Source organism: Acinonyx jubatus, chromosome E3 (genome assembly GCF_027475565.1).
Source record: "Acinonyx jubatus isolate Ajub_Pintada_27869175 chromosome E3, VMU_Ajub_asm_v1.0, whole genome shotgun sequence".
Taxonomy (NCBI): domain Eukaryota; kingdom Metazoa; phylum Chordata; class Mammalia; order Carnivora; family Felidae; genus Acinonyx; species Acinonyx jubatus.
In genome coordinates this window covers 40473536-40494175 of record NC_069398.1, presented here as the reverse complement: position 1 = coordinate 40494175, position 20640 = coordinate 40473536, and the positions used below count along the sequence as shown (strand labels likewise).

The following is a 20640-nucleotide window of genomic DNA, read 5'->3' as shown; positions in this document are numbered from 1 at the left end:
GGTCCAGGCAGGGCCCAAAGCAGGGTCCAGGAGGCGCTTTCCTCACACTGCCCAGTCAATGAAGGGCCTGGTTTGGGAGCTGGCCGCATGTCCTGAGGTGGGGCTGGGCCAGGCCAAAGGCTCCCACCTACTCCACATTGCACCTTCCCCATGCTGGCTCGAGCAGTCATGGGTTAAATCTTTGGGTTCAGATTCACTCCATCTGAGTGCAGCAGGCCAGTCTGAGGATCACTGGTTCTATGTGGGGAGGGGCCTGGAAATGCTCATGTTCCCCACGTGGTCTGACAAGCCAGGCCGTGGGGGTTCTGGGCTCAGCCCATGACCTGGTAGCCCTTCCTTACTGGGATCCTCTACACATACTCCTTTCTTCTCAGCCTTCCTTGCCTTCTTCGCTGAATACCACCTTTCTGTGCTGCAGGACTGCTCAGAGCCTTTACTGGCTCATGGACTTCTAGAGGGGCCAGGTTTTCCTAACTGCCTTGACTGACAAAGCCTTTGTTCTAGGAGTGATTTACAGGACTGGAGTTTCTGGGACCCTACTTTAGGAAAGGCTGCCTCCTTGATTGACTTAGCAGAGGGTGCAGCCTGGGTCTTGTTTCTTTCCCCTGGTTCTGTGTGTCCAGGCCTGGCACAGAGCAGGCTCTCAGGCAGGGTTTGAGGCATGGATGGACAGGCTCACAGGTTCTGTTTGCTGTGCCAGTCTCTGACCCCCTCCTCGGCTCTCCCCCCACCCATACCAGTAATACCTGCAGTGGTGGACCCTGAAATCTGGGGGTATCAGTGTCCCCTGGAGAACCTGTATAAGCAAAAGCAATAATAATACACCTTCCTGGGCCCAGCTCTGGAGATGCAGATTCAGAGGGTCTGGGTTAGGGCTTGAGAATCTGAACGTTTCATGCCACAGTAGGTGGGTCCCAGGCCTTGATTTGGAAATTCCACTCTGAAGAGGGGGTGGCCTGACCTGCCCTGGGCTGGCCCATCTCAAGGGACATGCCTAGACCCCAAACTCTTCCTCATTCTTCAGAACCTAGCCCTCATACCTCTGTCAGGAAGCCTTCAGTGACCAGTCCCATCCCCATCCCACCAGCCAGGAGGCTCCTCTGAGCATCCCTAGCCCTCTATCTCAATCTTGTGACTATTTTTGTAAATGCTGATTTCCTCCCCATCTAGCGGGGTGACCTCTCAGAGGGTGAGGCTTTGTCTGTGTGCAGTGCTGGGCCTGGCATACAGTAGGCGCTTGGGTTCTGGGCTGCCTGGGCTCCTCTGTGGAGTCATTACAAAAGGGTTTTCGATGGAGATTGGGGAATTAAGTGCTAATCTTGACCGTTCCTGACTGGCTGGGTGACATTGGCCAAGTTGCATTCCCTCTCTGTTTTTTGTTTCTTCCTTTGTTGAAAGAAAACAACAATAGAGGCGGGGCTGGGCACACATCAGTAACGCTCCTTAACAACTATAACCACAAACCTTTGGGACCGAATAGGTGCCCAGCTCTTTGCCTGCACAACCTCCCTCCCGTTCTAACACCCCACCCGGAAAGCTACGTGGAACCAGAAAACTCTTCTGATTTCAAGTCTCAGTTTGGTGCTAACCCAGCTCTGACTTGACCATGATACATGTCGAGGCCCGCTTTTCAGCAAGAGAGGGCAGGGTTAGGCTTTGATGTGTGCAGGTGACCAAGTGTCCAGGTAGAACGTAATGTCATTGTGTTTCCGTAGAGTTTATTCCAAGTGCATAGATTGAAAGTGCCAGATATTTAATCCTCAATAGCTTGCGTGAAAACTTGGGTCCGAATGTTCACAGCAGCATGATTCCTAATGGCCAAAAGGTGGAAACAACTCAAATGTCCATCAACTGAGGACTAGATAAACAAAATGTGATCTATTCATGCAGTGGAACCTTATTCAGCCATAGAAAGGAATGTCACCTGAATGAACCTCAGAAATACCATGCTAAGTAAAAGAAGCCAGATACATTATACGATCGCATTTGTGTGAGATGTCTAGAAGAGGCAAATCTATAGGGATAGAAAGTAGACTAGTGGGGACTGGGGGGAGAGACAATGGGGAGTGGCTGCTAATGGGGTTTCTTTTTGGGTGACAAAAATGTTCTGGAACTAGATAGTGATCATAGCTGTGTAACCTTGTGAGTACGCTAAAACCCACTGAATTAGAGGTTTTGAAAGGTTGAACTTTATGGTATGTGAATTCTATCTCAGTAAAAGGGGGAAAAAAGAACACAGTGAGGGTGTTCTGCCAACATGGAAAAATAGAAGCCCTTGCCCCATGCTGCCTCATTTCTGTGGCTTTAGTGATGTCACCCCAGGGCGGGGGTGGGGGGGGGCTCCCTCTGAGGCTGGTGGGGACCCTGGCCCACCTCCTGTCTTGTGCCCACAGCATCTCTAACAAGGAGCTGTCCGATCTGATCGAGCAGTTGCAGAAGAATGCCGACCAGGTGGAGAAGAACATCGTGGACACGGAGGCCAAGATGCAGAGTGTGAGTGCCCCCCTGTGCCCCCTGTGTCCCCCTGTGCCGCCAGTCTCGGCTGATCCAGTGGTTCTCACCAGGGGGTGGGGGTGGGGTGGATTCTGTCCCCCACCCCTGGAGAATACGTGGACACATCTGGAGACATTTTTAGCCGTCACAACTGGGGGAGTGTGGTGGTTGGGCATCTAGTGGGTGGGGGCCAGGGATGCCGATAAACACCCTACAGGGCACAGGATGGCCCCCCACACAGAGTGATCAAGCCCCAAATGTCAATAGTGCTGAGATGGAGAAACGTCATTATTGCTGTTGATAACGGGCACACATCAGTGCCCCCCACCCTGGGGGTCAAGTTCCTGCAGTTTACAAACCCTATCTGGAGGAGAATCGTGGTCTCAGGAGCCAGGCCCTGCTTGGGATCCCAGCTTTGCCACTTACTGTGTGACCTTGGGCAAGTCACGTTACCTCTCTGTGCATGTGATTCCCTCTGAGAGGGTAAGAGGGATCATCCCCACCTCCGGGCTGCTGTAAAGATTCGATGAGATTAAACAGGTGTACTTCAGGGCTCAATATTATCATCATATCCCTATTCTTCTTGTACTACATCTGCCACTCCTTAGTTGCATGCAATCCTCCTCTTGCAGAGGAGAGAAAGCTGGGAAAATCATGTTCCCTCTCTGTGTCTCAGTTTCCTCGTCGGTGACATGGGCTAACAACTGCTCTGAGCCATACTCTTCTGAGGAGTCTGTACTGTGTGGGACATTGGAGCTGCCCCCACACCTGTGAGCTGCCAAGATGATCATCTTCTCTCTCTCTCTTTTTTAAGTTTATTTATTTTGAGAGGGAGAGAGAGGGAATGCCAAGCAGGTTCCATGCTGTCAACACAGAGCCCGATGTGGGGTTTGATCCCCAAAACCCTGGGATCATGAACTGAACCAAAATCAAGAGTTGGACGCTCAGCTGACTTAGCCACCCAGGTGCCCCCAATCATCTTCTCTTTGAGCCCCCCACCAGCCCAGTGTGGTAGAGCTTATACCCATTTTGTAGCTGGAGAAACTGAGGTTCAGAGAGGGCAAGGGTGACTAGTCAGTGACAGGGCTAGCCCCAGAAGCATCCCAGAGGTCTGGTTGCCAGATTTAGAAAACAAAAATACTGAACATCCAGTTAAATTTGACTTTGAGAACACTATGGGATATACTTATAATACAAAGTTATCCATCATTTATCTGAAATTTGAACTTAACTGGATGGTCTGTATTTCATCTGCATTCCTACCCAGGAGCGTGACCAAGAGGCGGCTCCAGCGGAGTTGGGGATGGAAGGTGGAAAGGTCATGAGGGAGCTGTCCCCCCCTGTGACCATGCAGGTGTCCACCCACCCAAGGGCTGATCACAGGCAGCCCAGACACCTGAGGGACGGGGTGGGCTAGGGATGGTGCAGCTGGGAGTGAGAGATGGAGGTGTGGGGACAGAAGGCAGGAAAGGCAAGTGGAGCTTTCTGCTCCCTGCCAGGGGCCTCCCCTGGCTCCTCTCCTGTGCTCACCTGCCTGTCCACCGCCTTTACCTGCCATAGTGCCTCCCCTCCCCCGCTGCTAGCTTTTTGTTCAGGCCGCAGCTCTGTCCCAGCTCCTCTGTCGTTTTTTTTTTGTTTTTTGTTTTGTTTTTTAATTTTTTTCCCCTTTTGTTTTATTTTTGAGAGAGAGAGAGAGAGGGAGAGAGAGAGACAGCATTAGGGTTGGGGCAGAGAGAGGGAGCCACAGCTAGAACTCTTCGGACACTTAATAGTTTGAGCCACCCAGATGCCCCTTAATCTTTTTTCTTTTTTTTAAGCTTATCTATTTATTTTGACAGAGCAGGGGAGGGACAGAGGGAGAGAGGGGAGAGAGAGAATCCCAAGCAGGCTCCGCACTGTCAGCACAGAGCCCGATATGGGGCTTGAACTCAGGACCCTGAGATTATGACCTGAGCCGAAGTCAGACACTTAACCAATGAGCCACCCAGGAATCTTTACTCCTCTCTTCATATGGTGTCGTGCTATTTTATTTCCTAAATGAAAACAGCTTTTTGGGTGTGTCCTAATTTTGTCCTAATAAAAGGAATATGGGTTTGTTACAAATATTTCAGAACCAACAAACAAGTATAACAAAGCAAATTAAAATCATGTATAATTCCACCACCAGAGAAATTGATCAGCTATTAACATTTTGGTGTATCTTTTGACGTTTTCCCATGCGTGCACGCGGGCATGTGTGTGTGAATAGGAGGGTCTAGTGCTCTGACTTTATTTGCTTAATGACTCATGGTAACAAGGATGTGCTTGGGGGATAATTTTGAACTGTTTTTTAACTTCAAATGAACAGACCTGATAAAAGAAACTGTGTTCTGATGACCATAGGAACTAATCTTTTTCTTTCTTCTTTCCTTCCTTCCTATCATTTCTCAGAAGAAAACATCACTGTTTAATTACCCAAAAGTTCTCTTGAATTTTCCTGTTTTCTTAAATTGCAGTGAGAGTCACAGAACATAAAATTAACCATTTAAAGGATATAAGTCGGTGGTATTTGGACCCCTACCACGTCTGTGTGTTTCTAAGACATTTCTGTTCCCCCAAAGGGAATCCCATACCCAAAGGCAGTCGCTCCCTGTTCCCCTTCCCTGCAGCCCCCAGAAACCCTAATCTGCTTTCTGTGTCTATGGATTTACTTCTGTATATTTCATATAAACAGAATCGTACAACATGGCCACATGTGACCTTTTATGCCAAACTTTTAAAAGTGGAGGAAGTTGAAAGAGTTTCACAGAGAGCATCCATATCGCTCCTCCCCAGATTCCACCAGTAGCATCTGCTAGATTTGCTTCATCACTCATCTGACCATCAGCACGCGTATAATTTTTTTTAATAAAAAAATTTTTTTTAACATTTATTTATTTTCGACAGAGACAGAGCATGAGCAGGGGAGGGGCAGACAGACAGGGAGAGACAGACAGAGTCTCAAGCAGGCTCTGCACTTGTCAGCACAGAGCCCAACATGGGGCTTGAACTCAGGAACAGTGAGATCACGACCTGAGCCGAATCAAGAGTTAGATGCTTAACCGGCTGAGACACCCAGGCGCCCTGTGTAATTTATTAGATACATCAGTCCGTATAATTTGTTTTTACTTGTAAAAACCTTTTACTTGAGCTATCCATTCTGTAAGGTATATAGAAAGTAACCGTGTGACCACTGCTCAGGTGAAGATAGAGAACATGTCCCGGAGAGCTGCCTTGTGACCTTCCCAATCCACATCCCCCAGAGGTAACCACCAGGCTGACCTCTATCACCATCGATCTGTTTTGCCCGACTGTGAACTCTTGAACTCCTACATGGCATCTCTCAGCTAGATGTTCTCTTTCTCATCCCAGCTGCCATGTTTCAAGCAGGCCTGCATTCCCACACAGCACTTGCACGAATGAGGTAATTAATGATTAATTTACTTCCCCCTTTTGCAAAATTAATCTTTGACACTGTAAGTGCCCAGGAGAGCTGCAGGTCTGCTGCAAATGATAGAGTGGATAAAATTCCATCCAAGCCAAGAACCGTGATGTTTTGTTGTATTTATTTATTTTTTTTAACTGGCCAGACCCAAGCCCCTCCAGGCGCCTGGCCCCACTCGCCCCTCAGTCTTCCTGGAGTTGGGCGGGGACACATGGGCTGAACACCTTTTCTTCCTTCCTCTGAGGGCCCTCTGGACCAGGCACCACATCACCTCCACTCACTTTTGCTTCTGTAACAGGCTGATCTGAGGCGGAGTTTACATGTCAAAATGCTCCCGTTCCAGGTTTACGATGCAGCGATTTTTAGTAACTTCACTGAGTGGTGCGGCCATTTCCATAAATGGGTTTTAGAACATTTTCACCCCCGAATAAGATCCCTTGTGCTCATTTACTGTTAGTTCCTGTTTCCACCTGAGCCGCTGGCAACCGCTCATCTACTCTCTGTCTCTATGGATTAGCCGATCCAGGACAGTTCACACAAGCACAGCCCCACACCATGTGGCCTTTGGCTTCTCTTGCTTTGCAGTCCCCAAGGCTCATCCCTGACAGAGCCTGTCGGTGGATCCATCTTTTTAGAACTGAGAAATTCCTCAGTTCACTTGGACGCCTCTTCCTTATCCCCGTGGCAGCAACGGGGGCCCTGAGGCCCAGCTGGGGAGGGCACTGGCTCCTCTGGGGGCCCCCCGTGTTACTTCCGGTCTGTCTTCAGCGCAGGCATTCCCCGCTGGCCTGGGGTCTCTGGAGCCCCACACAGCATGTGGCTGGCTTCAGGAATGTTGACTAAGTGAATTCATAGGCTATGTTTAGACACCTGCTGTCCTGACTGCCAGTTCGTTATTCTTCTCTAAACAAGCAGAGACCCTGGGCTCATCAGCGACACTGATTGTACCTTCCAAATATCCACCCTTTGTTGACTCTCACCATTTCTGCAGATGCCACCCCAGCATCAGCCACCCTCAGCTCCCGCCTGGCCCTGTCACAACTCCTGACTGCACTGCCCTCTTAGGCTCCGCTCCTACCCTGTAGAGCCCTAAGGCATTGCCTTTAAGGATACAGAGTGGCCTTTTTGCTTGGCACCCTTCCCGCTTCCTCCTCTGGCCTGCCTTCCAGCCACATGCTTGCCCTTTCCTGCCTCAGGGCCTTTGCACAGGCTGTTCCCTCTGCCTAGAACACTCTTTTCTTTCATCCTTAGTTCTTAGCTGGTGTCCTAATCTCCCAGGAGGCTCACTGACCACTGGATCTTAAAGTAGGTCCCCAGGGCACCTGGTGGCTCAGTCAGTTAAGTTTCTGATTCTTGATTTCAGCTCAGCTCATGATATCACAGTCATGAGATGGAGCCCCACATGGGGCTCTGAGCTGAATGTAGATTGCTCTGCCCTTCCCCTGTGTGCACATGTGTGGTCTCTTTCTCTGTCTCGCAAAAATAAAACTAAAAAACAAATAAAAGCAGGTCCCCGCTATTCAACCTCTGGTGTGTTTCCTTGGGAAACACTGACATGTTCGAACTTGTAGTCACCTTTGTGAGGTTTATCTGTTTACCTGGTGGTCTCCCTGACAGGGCTGAGCAAGGCTGTGCCTCTTCATTCGCAGCTATGTCTCAGAGCCCCCAAAAGTGGGCACTTGGGCTGTTTGTTGAGAGGCAGAGGAGAGGCGAGGCAGGACCAGGGGGCCCCGTGCTGGCTCTCTCCTCCTTATCCTCCCACCTCCACCACACCCACTGAATCCCCATCTGCTGTCTGCCTCTCTGTCTTGACTGCCACAGGACCTGGCCCGGTTGCAGGAGGGCAGACAGCCTGAGCACCGGGACACGACCCTGCAGAAGGTGTCGGATTCCGAGAAGCTACTGTACGTGCTGGAGGCGGACGCGGCCATCGCCAAGCACATGAAGCATCCCCAAGGAGACATGATTGCCGAAGAGTAGGTCCCCTCTGCTTTGCGTTCCTGACACAGGGCAGGAGGACTGCAGGCTTGCTCAGCATCCCAGAGCCCAAGTCAGGGTTTACTGAGGGCTAAGTGGATGCCACACACATGCCAAACACTTCGTGGTATCCTCATGACAACCCATTTTGTAGTCAGGGAAACTGAGGCCCAGGCTGTTCTGGTCATAGTGTGACCACAGCTCCCTGACCACCATGCTGTCTAACCTCCAAGCTCTTGAGCACTCTGTCACACTGCCTGACGCCCCAGCCAGCTTCCCATGCTCATGGCTCTCCCCTCAGCTCAGATGTGGATAGGTCGGCACCCACGGTGCCTCCCACCTTGTTCTGCACTCCCCACCCTGGCAGGGGCAAGGGTCCCTTGATGCCCCCACGACCCCCTGTGCTGTTCCTGTCATGGTCCACACCACCCCTGTGGTTCCCGCTCGCTGGGGGGCTCCAGAGAGCAGTGAACCTGATCATTTCTTCCAGAACCTTCTATGGTTCTGGGCACACTGTAGGCCCTGGGGAAATGCTGATAGGGGAAGGAAGGATGAGGGAGGGTATTAGTGACTGGAACCCAAGGCTGCCGGGTCATCCTGTGCTTCCAGGCCACTAAGCAGAAAGCCCCGGGCCGGGGTCTGGGGTATGAGGCTCCTGCTGGGGGAAGGGACATGGGCGGAGGGCCTGCCAACCGGCCCCGCTGACTAGCATGGCCATTCTCCCCACTCAGCATCCGTCAGCTGAAGGAGCGTGTGACCAACCTCCGCGGGAAACACAAGCAGATATACAACCTGGTGGTGAAGGAGGTAGACCCCCAGGTCAACTGGGCGGCGCTGGTGGATGAAAAGCTGGTACGGCCCAGGCTTCAGCTGTGTGTAGGGTGGACCCCGCCATGTAATGGGTACCACGGTCCTGCCTCTGAGGGTGGTGTTCCTGATGTTTCCCGACGTCTGTACCGGGGAAAAGGGCAAGGCTCAGAGAGGTGTAGCGTCTCGCCCAGGGTCACCCAGCAGAAGTGGTGGAGATGGGGACCGTCCTGCAATTGTTCTCCAGCTCTGGTCGTTGGGGTCCTGGCTGGCTAGGAGGAGCGGCTGGCTGCTCTTCCTATGCCCTCCGCCACGGAGAAGCGTGGCTGCTGGAGCCAGTGGTCTTCTCTCAGTGGGCTGACCTGGGCCAGGCCTCTGTTTCCCCACGTGTGCAATGGAAACAACCGTGTGGGCCTCGGAGGTGACAGTGAGATTCAGTGAGAGGACACTGTGGTAAAGGGGACAGTGTCTCCCTGCATCTCTCCCAGGGACCCTTGGCTCCCTCCTTGGTTCTTGGGGGGGGAGGGGGGGCTGTGAGTCCCCCGGCCCTCGCCCACCCTCTGCCGGTCCTCTCCACCCTCCCAGGACAAACTGAGCAGCCAGAACTTTGGGACAGACCTGCCGCTGGTTGATCACCAGGTGGAGCACCACAATATCTTCCACAACGAGGTCAAGGCCATCGGGCCCCACCTGGCCAAGGACGGGGGCAAGGTGTGCACAGTGGTGGAGCGGGCCTGGACCCGGGGAGGGAGGGGCTCACGCCTGCAGCCCCCACCCCAACCCATTCCCTCGACTCTATCCGCAGGAGAACAGCGACCTCCAGGCCAAGTACCAGAAACTGCTGGTGAGCGAGGCCCCCAGGGAATGGGGAGGGAGGAGGGCTGGGCAGTCAGGGCTGTGGACACAGGAGGCGTGGGCAGTAAACGTTTCAAACAGAACAAGAGGGGTAAGTGGGAAGGAGGTGGTACCCTGAGTCCCTACCTGAGAAGCATCCCACCTTGCTCTGTGCTCACGGAAAACCCTGATGGAGCCCACGGATATGGCCCGTCCTACAATCTGCTGCTTTATTTCTTTATTAAGCACCTTCTGTGTCCACCAAGTATGATGCCATGTGCTTGAGAAAAAGTTTCCTGTTTCCCTCTTCAAAATCCTTAAGGAACGTGCTTTTTATTTTTTAATGTTTATTTTGAGAGAGAGCGAGCATGCATGTGAGCAAGCGGGAGAGGGCCAGAGAGAGGAGAGAGAATCCCAAGCAGCCTCTGCACTGTTAGCACAGAGCCTGATGCGGGTCTCGAACCCGAAGTGTGGGATCATGACCTGAGCTGAAATCAAGAGTCAGACATTCAACCGACTGATCCACCCAGGCTCCCCAAGAATGTGTTCTTTTTAAAACCGCACAAGTTAGGGCACCTGGGTGGTTCAGTCGGTTAAGTGTCTGACTTCAGTCCAGGTCATGATCTTGAAGTTTGTGAGTTATAGCCCCACATCGGGCTCTGCCATCAGCGTGGAGCCTACTTTGGATCTTTTGTCTCCCTCTCTCTGCCCCTCCCCTGCTCATGCCCATTCTCTCTCTCTCAAAAAAAAAAAAAAAAAAAAAAAATTGAAATAAAACTGCACAAGTTATGCATAAATCTTTCCTTGCTGCAAGGGTTCAGACACCTCAGATGTGAGGATGCCGGGGCTCTGGGGCAGACACTTCCAATCCTGTGTTGGTGGGGACACTTGGAGAGAGCTACTTAGCCTCTTGGAGCCTCGGTTTCCTCACGTGTACAAAAACGGAGTTCCTTCGAGCCCTTGTCTCCTAGGATGGCCTCAGCTGGGGAGAAGGCCCTACCACAGTCATGCCACAGGGCAGGCCCCATGGACATGTTAGCTACTGTCCCCGTTTGCTGAGCAAACATCCCTCCCCCCTCCCTCTCCTCCCGGCCCCACACCCACCCCTTCTCACGTGGAAAGTGCTGGCAGTTTGCTACTGTCCTCCCAGCCTTCTGTACGGGGATTGTGACAAAGACAAAAGTGGAAGCTGCTAATGCTCACATTTATTGAGCACCAACTGTTTGAGCACCGGTCTGAGGGGGTCCGGCCAGGAAGCGTCGAGCCAGGCTTGTCTGCTCGCGGGCCAGAGCCGGGCCCTGGGGGAGGTGCAGAGGGAGGCTCAGCCCCGTCCTTGTCCCCCGCCCCCGGCGCAGGCGGCGTCGCAGGCACGGCAGCAGCACCTGAGCACACTGCGAGACTACATGCAGCGCTGCACCAACGAGCTGTACTGGCTGGACCAGCAGGCCAAGGGCCGCATGCAGTATGACTGGAGTGACCGCAACCTTGACTACCCCAGCCGCAGGCGCCAGTATGAGGTGGGCCCAGCGGCCTGGGGCATCCGGGGAGGGGCTGGGAGGGGCGCAGGGCTGCCGGCTGGGCCCTGAGTGCTGACCCCCCCCCCCCACCGCCCCCCATGCAGAATTTCATCAACCGCAACCTGGAGGCCAAAGAGGAGAGAATTAACAAGCTGCACAGCGAGGGGGACCAGCTGCTGGCCGCTGAGCACCCTGGGAGGAACTCCATTGAGGTGCGTGTGCCCTGGGAAGGGGTGCTTCCTCCAGGGTGGCCTCAGGCAGCCCCCAAGATGAGGGTCCTGAATCCTCTGTCTCTGTTGCTCTGTCGTGCAGTCTTTACTTGCTCAGTCTGACCATGTTTGGTCTCATTGTCTTCCCCTTTACCACGTCCTGCCCTTGGCCCCTGGACTTCTCAAGCCCATGCAGTGTGCCTTGTACCAGCTTCCTGGGGCTGCCCTAACAAATGACCACAAACTGGGTGGCTTTAAATGACAGAAACTGGGGCTCCCGGCTGGCTCAGTCAGAAGAGCGTGCAACGCTTGATCTCAGGGTTATGAGTTCAAGCCCCACGTTGGGTGTACAGATTACTGAAAAAAAAAAATAAACTGTAAAAAGTATAGACAACAGAAACCTATGGTCTCACAGTCTGAAGGCCAGAAGCTTGAAGTCAAGGTGTTGGCAAGCAGCTTGTCCCTTCTGGAAGCTCAAGGACAGACTCCTCTTGTGTCTCTCCTTGCTTCCAGTGCTTGCTCGAAGTCCTTGGGGTTCCTTGGCCTGGGGCTGTTTCACTCATATCTCTGCTTCTGTTGTCACATAACTGTTTCCCTTGTGTGTCTGTATATCCTTTTCTTTCTTTTTTTTTTTTTAATATTTTTTGAACATTTATTCATTTTTGAGAGACAGAGTGTAAGTGGGGGAGGGACAGAAAGAATGGGACACAAATCAAAGCAGGTTCCAGGCTCTGAGCTGTCAACACAGAGCCCCGCGCGGGGCTTGAACTCATGGACCACAAGATCGTGACCAGAGCTGACGTCAGACGCTTAACCCACGGAGCCACCCAGGCTCCCCTCATCTCCTTTCCTTTACTTTAAAAAAAAAAAAAAATTTTTTTATGTTTATTTTTGAGAGAGAGAGAAACAGACAAACAGAACACAAGTGGGGAAGGGGCAGAGAGAGAGGGAGACAACAGTATCTGAAGCAGGCTCCAGGTTCCGAGCCAACAGCACAGAGCCCGCCTTGGGGCTTGAACTCACAAACCGTGATATCATGACCTGAGGCAAGGTTGGACACTTAACCGCTGAGCCACTCAGGAGCCCCTCATCTCCTTTTCTTATAAGGACACCAGTCATTGAACTTGGGGCCCACCCTAAATGTAGGACGATTTCATCTTGAGATCCTTCATTAGTTACACCTGCAAAGACCCTATTTCCAAATAAAGTCACATTCTGAGTTCTGGGTGGACATGAATTTGGGGAGGGGAGGGACACCATTCAATTTTCTGCAGTGCCTTTGTGAGAATTTTTAAGAGTACCACTTTGGGAAGATGCAGGCCCTACTTATTCCTTGTGCAGTGCACAGCCCAAGTACCCGAACACGGCAACCCTGCTTGGCTCCTCACCATGTCCCCTCTCCTCCCATGCCCAAGAAGAAGCTGGGTACCTCTGTGGGAGCCACATCCAGGGAGATGCCCCCTTCCCCACCCTTCTCTGGTCCAGAACCCTGCCAAGCAGTGACCTGCCCCCCCCCCCCCCCCCCGCCCGCCTTGTCTTGGCAGGCGCACATGGAGGCTGTGCACGCAGATTGGAAGGAGTACCTGAACCTGCTCATCTGTGAGGAGAGTCACCTGAAATACATGGAAGACTACCACCAGGTACACCGCCAGCCCTGAAGCACCATTGCTGGGAGCACTCAGTGCCTACCTGGCTTACTCGTGGCCTCAGCTCTGATTCCTCCAGGAGCCTCCCAGTGTCCCTGCTTTTGATGGCATACATGGGTGTGCCCCCAAGCTTGCTGGGCCCTGGTCTGTCTTCCCTGGAGGACAGGGCTGGAGAATCTGATTGACCAGCCCAGGAATGAGTGTGGGGTTTTCATTTTGATGAACTATACATAATGTGAAATTTGCCATCTTAGCCGCTTTTAAGCACACAGTCCAGTGGCTTAACATTCAGAGTGTTGTGCAGCCTTCACCTTGGAAAGGTTTCCAGAACCCCCAGACAAGAAGTCTGCACCCATGAAACAACCCCTCCGTTCTCCCTCCTCCAGCCCCCTTGCTCTTTCTCTCTGAATTTTCCTAGTCTACATTTTGTGAAACTAGACTCACATGTTATGTGGACTTTGGTGTCTTTGGCTTCTTTCGCTTGAACCTCATGTTTTCGAGGGTCATCGATGTCATGGCATGAATCACAACTTCATTCCCTTTTATGGCTCAATTGTATTCCATTGTATAGGCAGACCACACTGTGTTCGCCCCATTCCTTGTTGGTGGATACTGTCTGATTTCCATAGGAATGTGTTTTTTTTTTTTTATAACATTTTTTTATTATTGAGAGACAGACACAGAGCATGAGCAGGGGAGGGGTAGAGACAGGGGGAGACACAGAATCCAAAGCAGGCTCCAGGCTCCAAGCTGTCAGCACAGAGCCTGATGCGGGGCTCGAACTCAAACTGTGAGATCATGACCTGAGCTGAAGTCGGTCTCCTAACCAACTGAGCCACCCAGGTGTCCTAGGAATGTGTATTTTTAACAAGAGCTGGTCACCTGATTCTGAGGACTGGGGACTCTGGAACTCAGGTGGCATTCCTGTAACTCCTGGTTCAGTGTCTAGACCCCCACTGGGCTGTGAGCTTCACAGGGATCCCTAAGTCCTGTTCGTGGTCACATCCCAGGGGACAGCTGACCAGGAGTGGTTTCAGAGCGGATGGACTGGCAAATGGCCAGGAGAAATTTCTAGAGCAAAGTGGCAAGGCTTGTCTTCTGTGTATCGGGACTTTAAAAAGTGTAGCATTTAAGTCAGGGTGTCCCTAGCCCAAAGAGAGGAATGGAACAGAAAAGAACCGAAAGCTTAACGGTATGTATATATGAAAACTTAGTACGTCCTGGAGGTGGCCTCATGGGGGTTGGTGGGAGGGGCCCTGGTCCAAGAGGCCACCCGGAAGCCGACTGGGGGAGGGGGGTCTCTGAGCTGTGGAGAGTGGGGCAGGGACGGCCCTGCCTGGGCGCGAGCTTGCAGCCATAGCCGGATTGTGTCCGTAAGAGGGCCATCTGGTGTCCCCTAGTTCCACAGGGATGTGAAGGCCGCTCAGGAGCTGCTGTGCAAGGTGGACTCAGACCTGAACCAGAAATACAGCCCTGACTTCAAGGACCAGTACCAGATTGAGCTGCTGCTGCGGGAGCTGGATGTGAGTGACGGGCCCGGGCCCGGCGAGGGCCTCCCCACGCCCCTCCCCGCACGTCTGGCCTGGGGAAGGCGGTGTCTCACCCCGGCCCTCCCCCTGCTGCATTCAGGACCAGGAGAAGGCTCTGGACAAGTACGAGCACGTGGTGCGGGGCCTGCAGAAGCGAGGGCAGCAGGTGGTGCCGCTCAAGTACCGCCGGGAGACGCCGCTCAAGCCCATCCCCGTGGAGGCGCTCTGTGACTTTGAGAGCGACCAGGTGAGCTGCTGCACAGGTGCCCCTGGAGCCCTGGGCGGGCTGGGCCCAGAGCTGCCCCTTTCGTGTCACTGAAAGGTCTTAGGAGTTGTAAGGCTGGATTCAGGGCCTCACACCAGTGTTTTCTAGGAACCTGTGTCCATCTCTGTGGTTGGGGTCACTCTACCAGTCCCCCGCAGAACCCCACCAGTTGCCCTGCTCCTCTGTTCTGCCAGCTTTAAGTCCGGCGTCCTGCCTAAACCAATCACTGTGGCTGGCAGGTGCCATTCTCTCATTGGCCGGGCCTGAGCCACATGTCCAGCCTGAGTAGGCGGGGACTGTGGGAAGGGGGGTTCCCCAAAGGGAAACCCAAGCAGATGTTGAGACAGCAAATTTAACACATCCCCGTGCAGCTGCACCCTCCCTAGTCTCTATGCTGAAATGTCTTGGGGAGGGCCACAGAGATGGGCTAAGACCCGGGCGGTGGGGCAAGATGGCAACTGGGCCCCTGGTCACTGGCCAGGGCAGGTCTCTCCATGCCTTCTGACTGGCCTGCCCCTGCCAGGGCCTCATCTCACGGGGCTACAGCTACACCCTGCAGAGCAACAACGGGGAGAGCTGGGACCTCACGGACAGCACAGGCAACAAGCTGACCGCCCCCGCCGTCTGCTTCGTGATCCCCCCGACTGACCCCGAAGCCCTGGCTCTGGCCGAGAGGTAACAAGGCCAAGCGGGGAACCAGCGTGGACTGGCCCCACCCTCTGGGCCCCTCAGGCCCCGTTCACAGCCCTGGCATCCTGACTCAGCCTCAGGAGGCAACTACCACCCCCCCCCCCACCTGCACCCCCTTGGGGGCTCAAGTGGGACAGGAGCAGACCCCTTTGGCCAGGCTGACCTGCCACACGTGAACATCAGGCTGTAGGCAGCATAGCCAGCGAGCAGTTTCTCTGCAGGTGCCTCTGGGCCTTTGCATATGCTGTTCCCTCTGCCCAGACACCTGTTCGAGGTCTGGTTGGCTCAGGCCTCTTGAATTAAGACAGCTCCTTGGTTACCTCTTCTGTGAAGAGCTTACTCCCCTCCACCCTGGCTCCAGGAAAAGCGTTGCCAACTCTTGGGTCCAGCACCTTCTCCCACTGCACATTCTGCCCCTTATCATCACCCTGTGTGTCAGTCTCATGTGGGGAGGGGCTCCTGGGGACTTAACTGTCTCTAGGGCCTCGTTCAGTACTTGGTGCATGCAAAGTATGTACCCAAGAACCCTTTGTTAAATGAGTGATTCAGGAATGCCTTCATCTATCCATTCGGCACGTATTTACTGAGCACCTACTGTGTACTGCTACCTCAGGAGTAATGTCTTGGTGGGGAAGACAAAGGAACAAATGATGACTTTACGTAGTAAAACCTGGTATGGAGAAAAGAAAGGAGGCTGAGTCACGATGCCAGGCCTCCAGAAGCAAAGAGCCGCATTATAGCAAATTTTCCATGTCTTCCGGGTTTTAACTTTTCAAACCACTTCCACGAGCCTCGTGACTTCTCTGGGCCACACCCAGCCACAACCTGGAGTCCCGGGTCTGTAAGCACAGGGGGCAGTGGGCTGCCCCAGGCCCCCAGCCCATGTTTGCACCCACAGCTTGGGCAGCCAGTACCGGAGCGTGCGGCAGAAGGCGGCCAGGAGCAGGAACGCACTCCAGCAGCGGCATGAGGTGCTGAAGGCAGAGAGCCCTGGAGGTGGGTGCCAGGGCCACTGTCCCAGGCTCCGGGCAGTCTGTGCTGCAGTTGGAAGGGCAGGGGACAGGCAAGGCAGGGGTGAGGGAGGCTGGGGCAGCCCCAGAAGGCCCCACTTGGTCTCCTAGGCCCTGTCCCTGCGCCTTGCTCCCCCCAGCCCCCCGCTGCCACCTGACTGCGATTTCCTTCCGGCAGATGCCTCCGACCAGCAGGGGCGGCATCTGTTGGCTGGCTTGGACAAGGTGGCCAGAGATCTGGACCGGCAGGAGAAGGCTATCACGGGGATCCTCCGGCCGCCGCTGGAGCAGGGCCGGGCTGTGCAGGACAGCGCTGAACGAGCCAAGGACCTGAAGGTACTGCCAGACTGGTCTCATCCCCACGGGGGCCTTGGTGCTCGACGGGGACCACCTGCCACGTCACCCGAAGTCCTGAGTGATGGCGGTGAGGGGAGCTGTGCTAGGCTGATGACGGAGGAGATGCCAGAGCCCTGGTGCCCCAGACACCGCCCCAGGAGAAAGGGCAGGCGAGGTTCATGCTGCCCCCACACAGCTTGCCGCTCGTGGGCTTGTGGCAGTGTTGATGACACTAGTGACCGGCCCCAGCCGCACGGGGCCACACGCCGCTTCGGAGTTCCGGAGCCGCATGCTGGTTGCTTGACCGCAGACCTGCTATTCAAGCCCAGGCCTCAGTTTCCTCACAGTCAAGGCCAGAGGACGACGGGCACAGGGTAGGGGCATGGCCACGTCATGCCGCATCCCTTCCTAAGCGGTCATAGGGTCACCTGTGAATGGGGAGAGAAAAAGCACCCCACCTCATGGGGTCGCCCCCAAAGATGAATAAAATCATCCCCGTGACGTGCACGGAACAGGAGGTCTGTTGTCACACACCCTGCGTCACAATTCCCCGGGGTGCTCATTACGGGCTGGCTCCCCAGGGAGGGCTCAGGCTTCCTCAGCTGCTTCCTTTGTCCCACAAGGCCCCTGGAGGGAAGAGGGCTGCTGGGCTGTGGCCAACTCCAGGGGCTCTGGTCCCCACAGAACATCACCAACGAGCTGCTGCGGATTGAGCCCGAGAAGGCACGCAGCACAGCTGAGTGCCAGGACTTCATGCAGGCCCTCCCGGGCAGCGGAAGCGTACCTCTGCTGAGGACCCGGGTCGACGACACCAACCGCAAATACGAGCGCCTGGTGCAGCTGCTGGACTTGGCCCAGGAGAAGTGTGTGGTGGGCGGGTGGCGGGCAGGTCGGGTGGGACCGTGGAGCCAGATGGGCACCCCTCACTCCTGACCCGTGTTGTCAGGGTGGACGTGGCCAACCGCCTGGAGATGAGCCTGCGGCAGGGTTGGGAGGCGCTGGCCGAGTATGAGACCCGGTTGACCCAGGACGACACAGTGCCCGAGGGCGGCCGGGCCCTAGACAGCAAGAGGCAGGAGCTGGTGGTGAGTCTGGGGACCGGGGCCTCGGGAGCCTTTCTCTCCAGGTGCCCCCGGCCTGCCAGCTCTGAACAGATGCGGACGGAGGCCCCGAGTCTCAGGGCAGTGAGTCCCCAGGTTTTGAAAGGCTGCAGTGTGCCAAGTCAGAAGTTGCGGCTGGGGAGCTGTGGCATAAATCCCAGCTACTCCTGGGACCTGCGTGGCTTGTGGAAATCAGGTGCCAGTATCTGCATAATCCGCCCAGATTTCCAGGATCTGTGGGAGAGCAGATCCAGCCTGCGGGGCCCACATGCTCTGGGAGCACGTGGCTCCCCCCACCCCCAGCGTCTACTTTACCTGCACAGTTGCCACGGGGCCACTTCACATGTCTGCCCGCCTGACTCCTGAGGGCACACGGGTCCGTGGGCCCTTAGGAGGCTGCTTATTCACACACCAGTCCACAGAATCCTCGCTCTGTGCTGAGATTCTCACCTCAGAGCCAAGGAAACTGGCTCAGACAGAAAGCCTCTGCCCAGGCCTTAAAGTTGGAAAGCAGCTGGCCACTCTCGTCCTGGGCACATGCTGCTTCCTGCAGGGTTTTTACACGTTAGTTTTTCCGGCTGGTGTTCCCGGCGACGGAACAGAACGTTGCAGAGATGACCACCACATTTAATGAGAAACGCAGAGGCAAAACCCCTGTCCTTCTCCTCCCCAACCCCCACCCAGGCTTCCTACCCCCAAAGCCAGAGGCCTCAGGCAGCTTGGGTGGTGCTGCCCTGACCCCCACCCCGGGGCTCTGACCGCAGCACCCACCTTCTGCCTCTCCGCCCCGACAGGCCCTGGCCTCTGAGCTGCAGGCCCAGGAGTCCCTGCTCGGTGACGTGGAGCAGAACCTGCAGGCAGCCAAGCGCTGCTCCAGCTCCCTGGCCAGCCGCTTCCAGGAGCACTGCCCGGACCTGGAGCGCCAGGAGGCTGAGGCGCACAGGCTGGCCCAGCGCTCCGACAACCTCCGCCAGCAGGTGGAGCTCAGGTGAGCAGCCGTGGCCGGGCGGCAGCCTCTGCTTAGCTCGTGTGCTGTGAGGCTGCCGCAAGTGGTTTGCTTTCTAGATTTTCTCATTTTGGAAAAAGCAATCCATCTGCACAGTAAAAACCTCAAGGTGATTACAACGACCAGCCCCGACCCCAAGGCAGGCGTGGCTACCATTTTGTGTACACTTCCAGAAATGTTCTTGAGGAGCTGGCGGGCGGGGGGTGGGGGCCGTGACATCAGTGACAACACAGCACACACACCGCATCTTGCTTGTTCCTGTCCTATGTCCTGTTGGTCTCTGGAGTCCCTAAGTGTGACCTCCTCTTGTGTCTTCCGGAAGAGCTCCTGTAGAACAGATCCCGCTCCCCCTTCCTTCGGTGCTGGGTACAGTTCACCAGGGGAGCAGCCATGCAGGCCTGCAAGCGGCTTTTGTGTGTCGCATTTTAACTACAAATTCAGCCTCTTTAATTGGTATCGGACTTTTCTGGGCCATCTGCCCTGGGAGGCAGGTCCAGTAGCTTGTGTCTTTCGAGGAACTTGTCCATCTCATCACGTAGTTGAATTTAGTGGCATAAAATTGTCCTTAATATTCTGATTTTCACTGTTCACAGGACTTGAGGGGATGTCCCCCGCCCCCATTCCTGATGTTGTACCTTTCCTCGTTCTATTTGTATATACATCCTCTTTTTGCTTCCTGATTCTTCTGAGGTCTATCAATTCACTGCTCTCTGTTGCTGTTCTCTTTCATGGGCATCTGTTCGTTATTTCCTACTGCTGCTTAGGTTTGCTCTTCCTCTTTTTTTAAAAAAATATTTTTTTAATGTTATTTTTGAGAGAGAGAGAGAGAGAGACAGAATGAGAGTGGGTTGGGGCAGAGAGAGAGAGAGGGAGGCACAGAATCTGAAGCAGGCTCCAGGCTCTGAGCTGTCAGCACAGAGCCCGACGCAAGGCTGGAACTCAGGAATGGTGAGATCATGACCTGAGCCAAAGTGGGACGGTCAACCGGCTGAGCCACCTAGGTGCCTCAACTGCTCTCTTTTCAAGCAATGTCTAGGTTATTCTATTAGGTTATATTTGATCCCTCCTGCTTTTAAAACATGAGCAAAGAGGACTTCTTTAAAAAGAGACAGGAGGCATCTTCTGACTGCGGCAGAGGCCTGACAGGCTTTCCTCCGCAGGGCCCAGAGCCTGCAGAACGCCAGGGCCGCGTATGACGACTACCGCAGCGGCTACGACCACATGCTCCAGTTCTTGTCCCACATCCCCAGCTATGAGCCCCAGGAGACAGACACCCTCAGCCAGATGGAGACCAAGCTGAAGAATCAGAAGGTAAGGCGGTTGCCTCCATGTTCACAGGTCTACAGTGGCATGGGGGCTGTCGGAGGTCGGCAAGGTCCCTTAAGACCTCGGCCCTGCTTGGCTGCCAGCACCTAACTCTGAGAACAAGAATGGCCTCGCTCCCGCCTCAGTGCCCAGCACAGGGCCTGGCCCAGAGTGGACAGTCCACATAGGCTGGCTGAATGAGCAAATGGCTACAGCAACACATGAGGAGCCCTCGTGGTAAAAAAAAAAATAAAAATAAAAAAAAAATAAAATCCTGTTTCCAAAGTTCCGAGTCCTGGTTGGCTGGAAGGCAGCAGTGTCTTGGGAGTGAGGGACACAGGACCCCAACAGCCTAGATTCAAACTCAGGTTCCAACCCTAATGGCCATGTCCTTGTGGGCAAGTCACTGAAGGGGACTATGCCTCAATTTCATTACTCGTAGACTGGAGATAA

The 20640-nt window shown here is 54.4% G+C and overlaps 1 protein-coding gene across 2 annotated transcripts in view; it reads left to right on the top strand.

Moving 5' to 3' along the window:
• Positions 1-20640, top strand: part of PPL (periplakin) — a 45404-nt gene that overhangs the window by 18883 nt on the left and 5881 nt on the right. For both annotated transcript variants that reach the window (XM_027043295.2, XM_027043296.2), the window contains exons 2-18: positions 2394-2493; positions 7778-7932; positions 8665-8785; positions 9326-9451; positions 9546-9584; positions 10930-11091; positions 11196-11303; positions 12845-12940; positions 14347-14469; positions 14576-14722; positions 15264-15415; positions 16329-16426; positions 16619-16776; positions 17461-17639; positions 17723-17861; positions 18671-18864; positions 20043-20193. In XM_027043295.2, the coding sequence (XP_026899096.1) occupies positions 2394-2493; positions 7778-7932; positions 8665-8785; positions 9326-9451; positions 9546-9584; positions 10930-11091; positions 11196-11303; positions 12845-12940; positions 14347-14469; positions 14576-14722; positions 15264-15415; positions 16329-16426; positions 16619-16776; positions 17461-17639; positions 17723-17861; positions 18671-18864; positions 20043-20193 (2248 nt within the window). The remainder of the gene's footprint in view (positions 1-2393; positions 2494-7777; positions 7933-8664; positions 8786-9325; positions 9452-9545; positions 9585-10929; positions 11092-11195; positions 11304-12844; positions 12941-14346; positions 14470-14575; positions 14723-15263; positions 15416-16328; positions 16427-16618; positions 16777-17460; positions 17640-17722; positions 17862-18670; positions 18865-20042; positions 20194-20640) is intronic.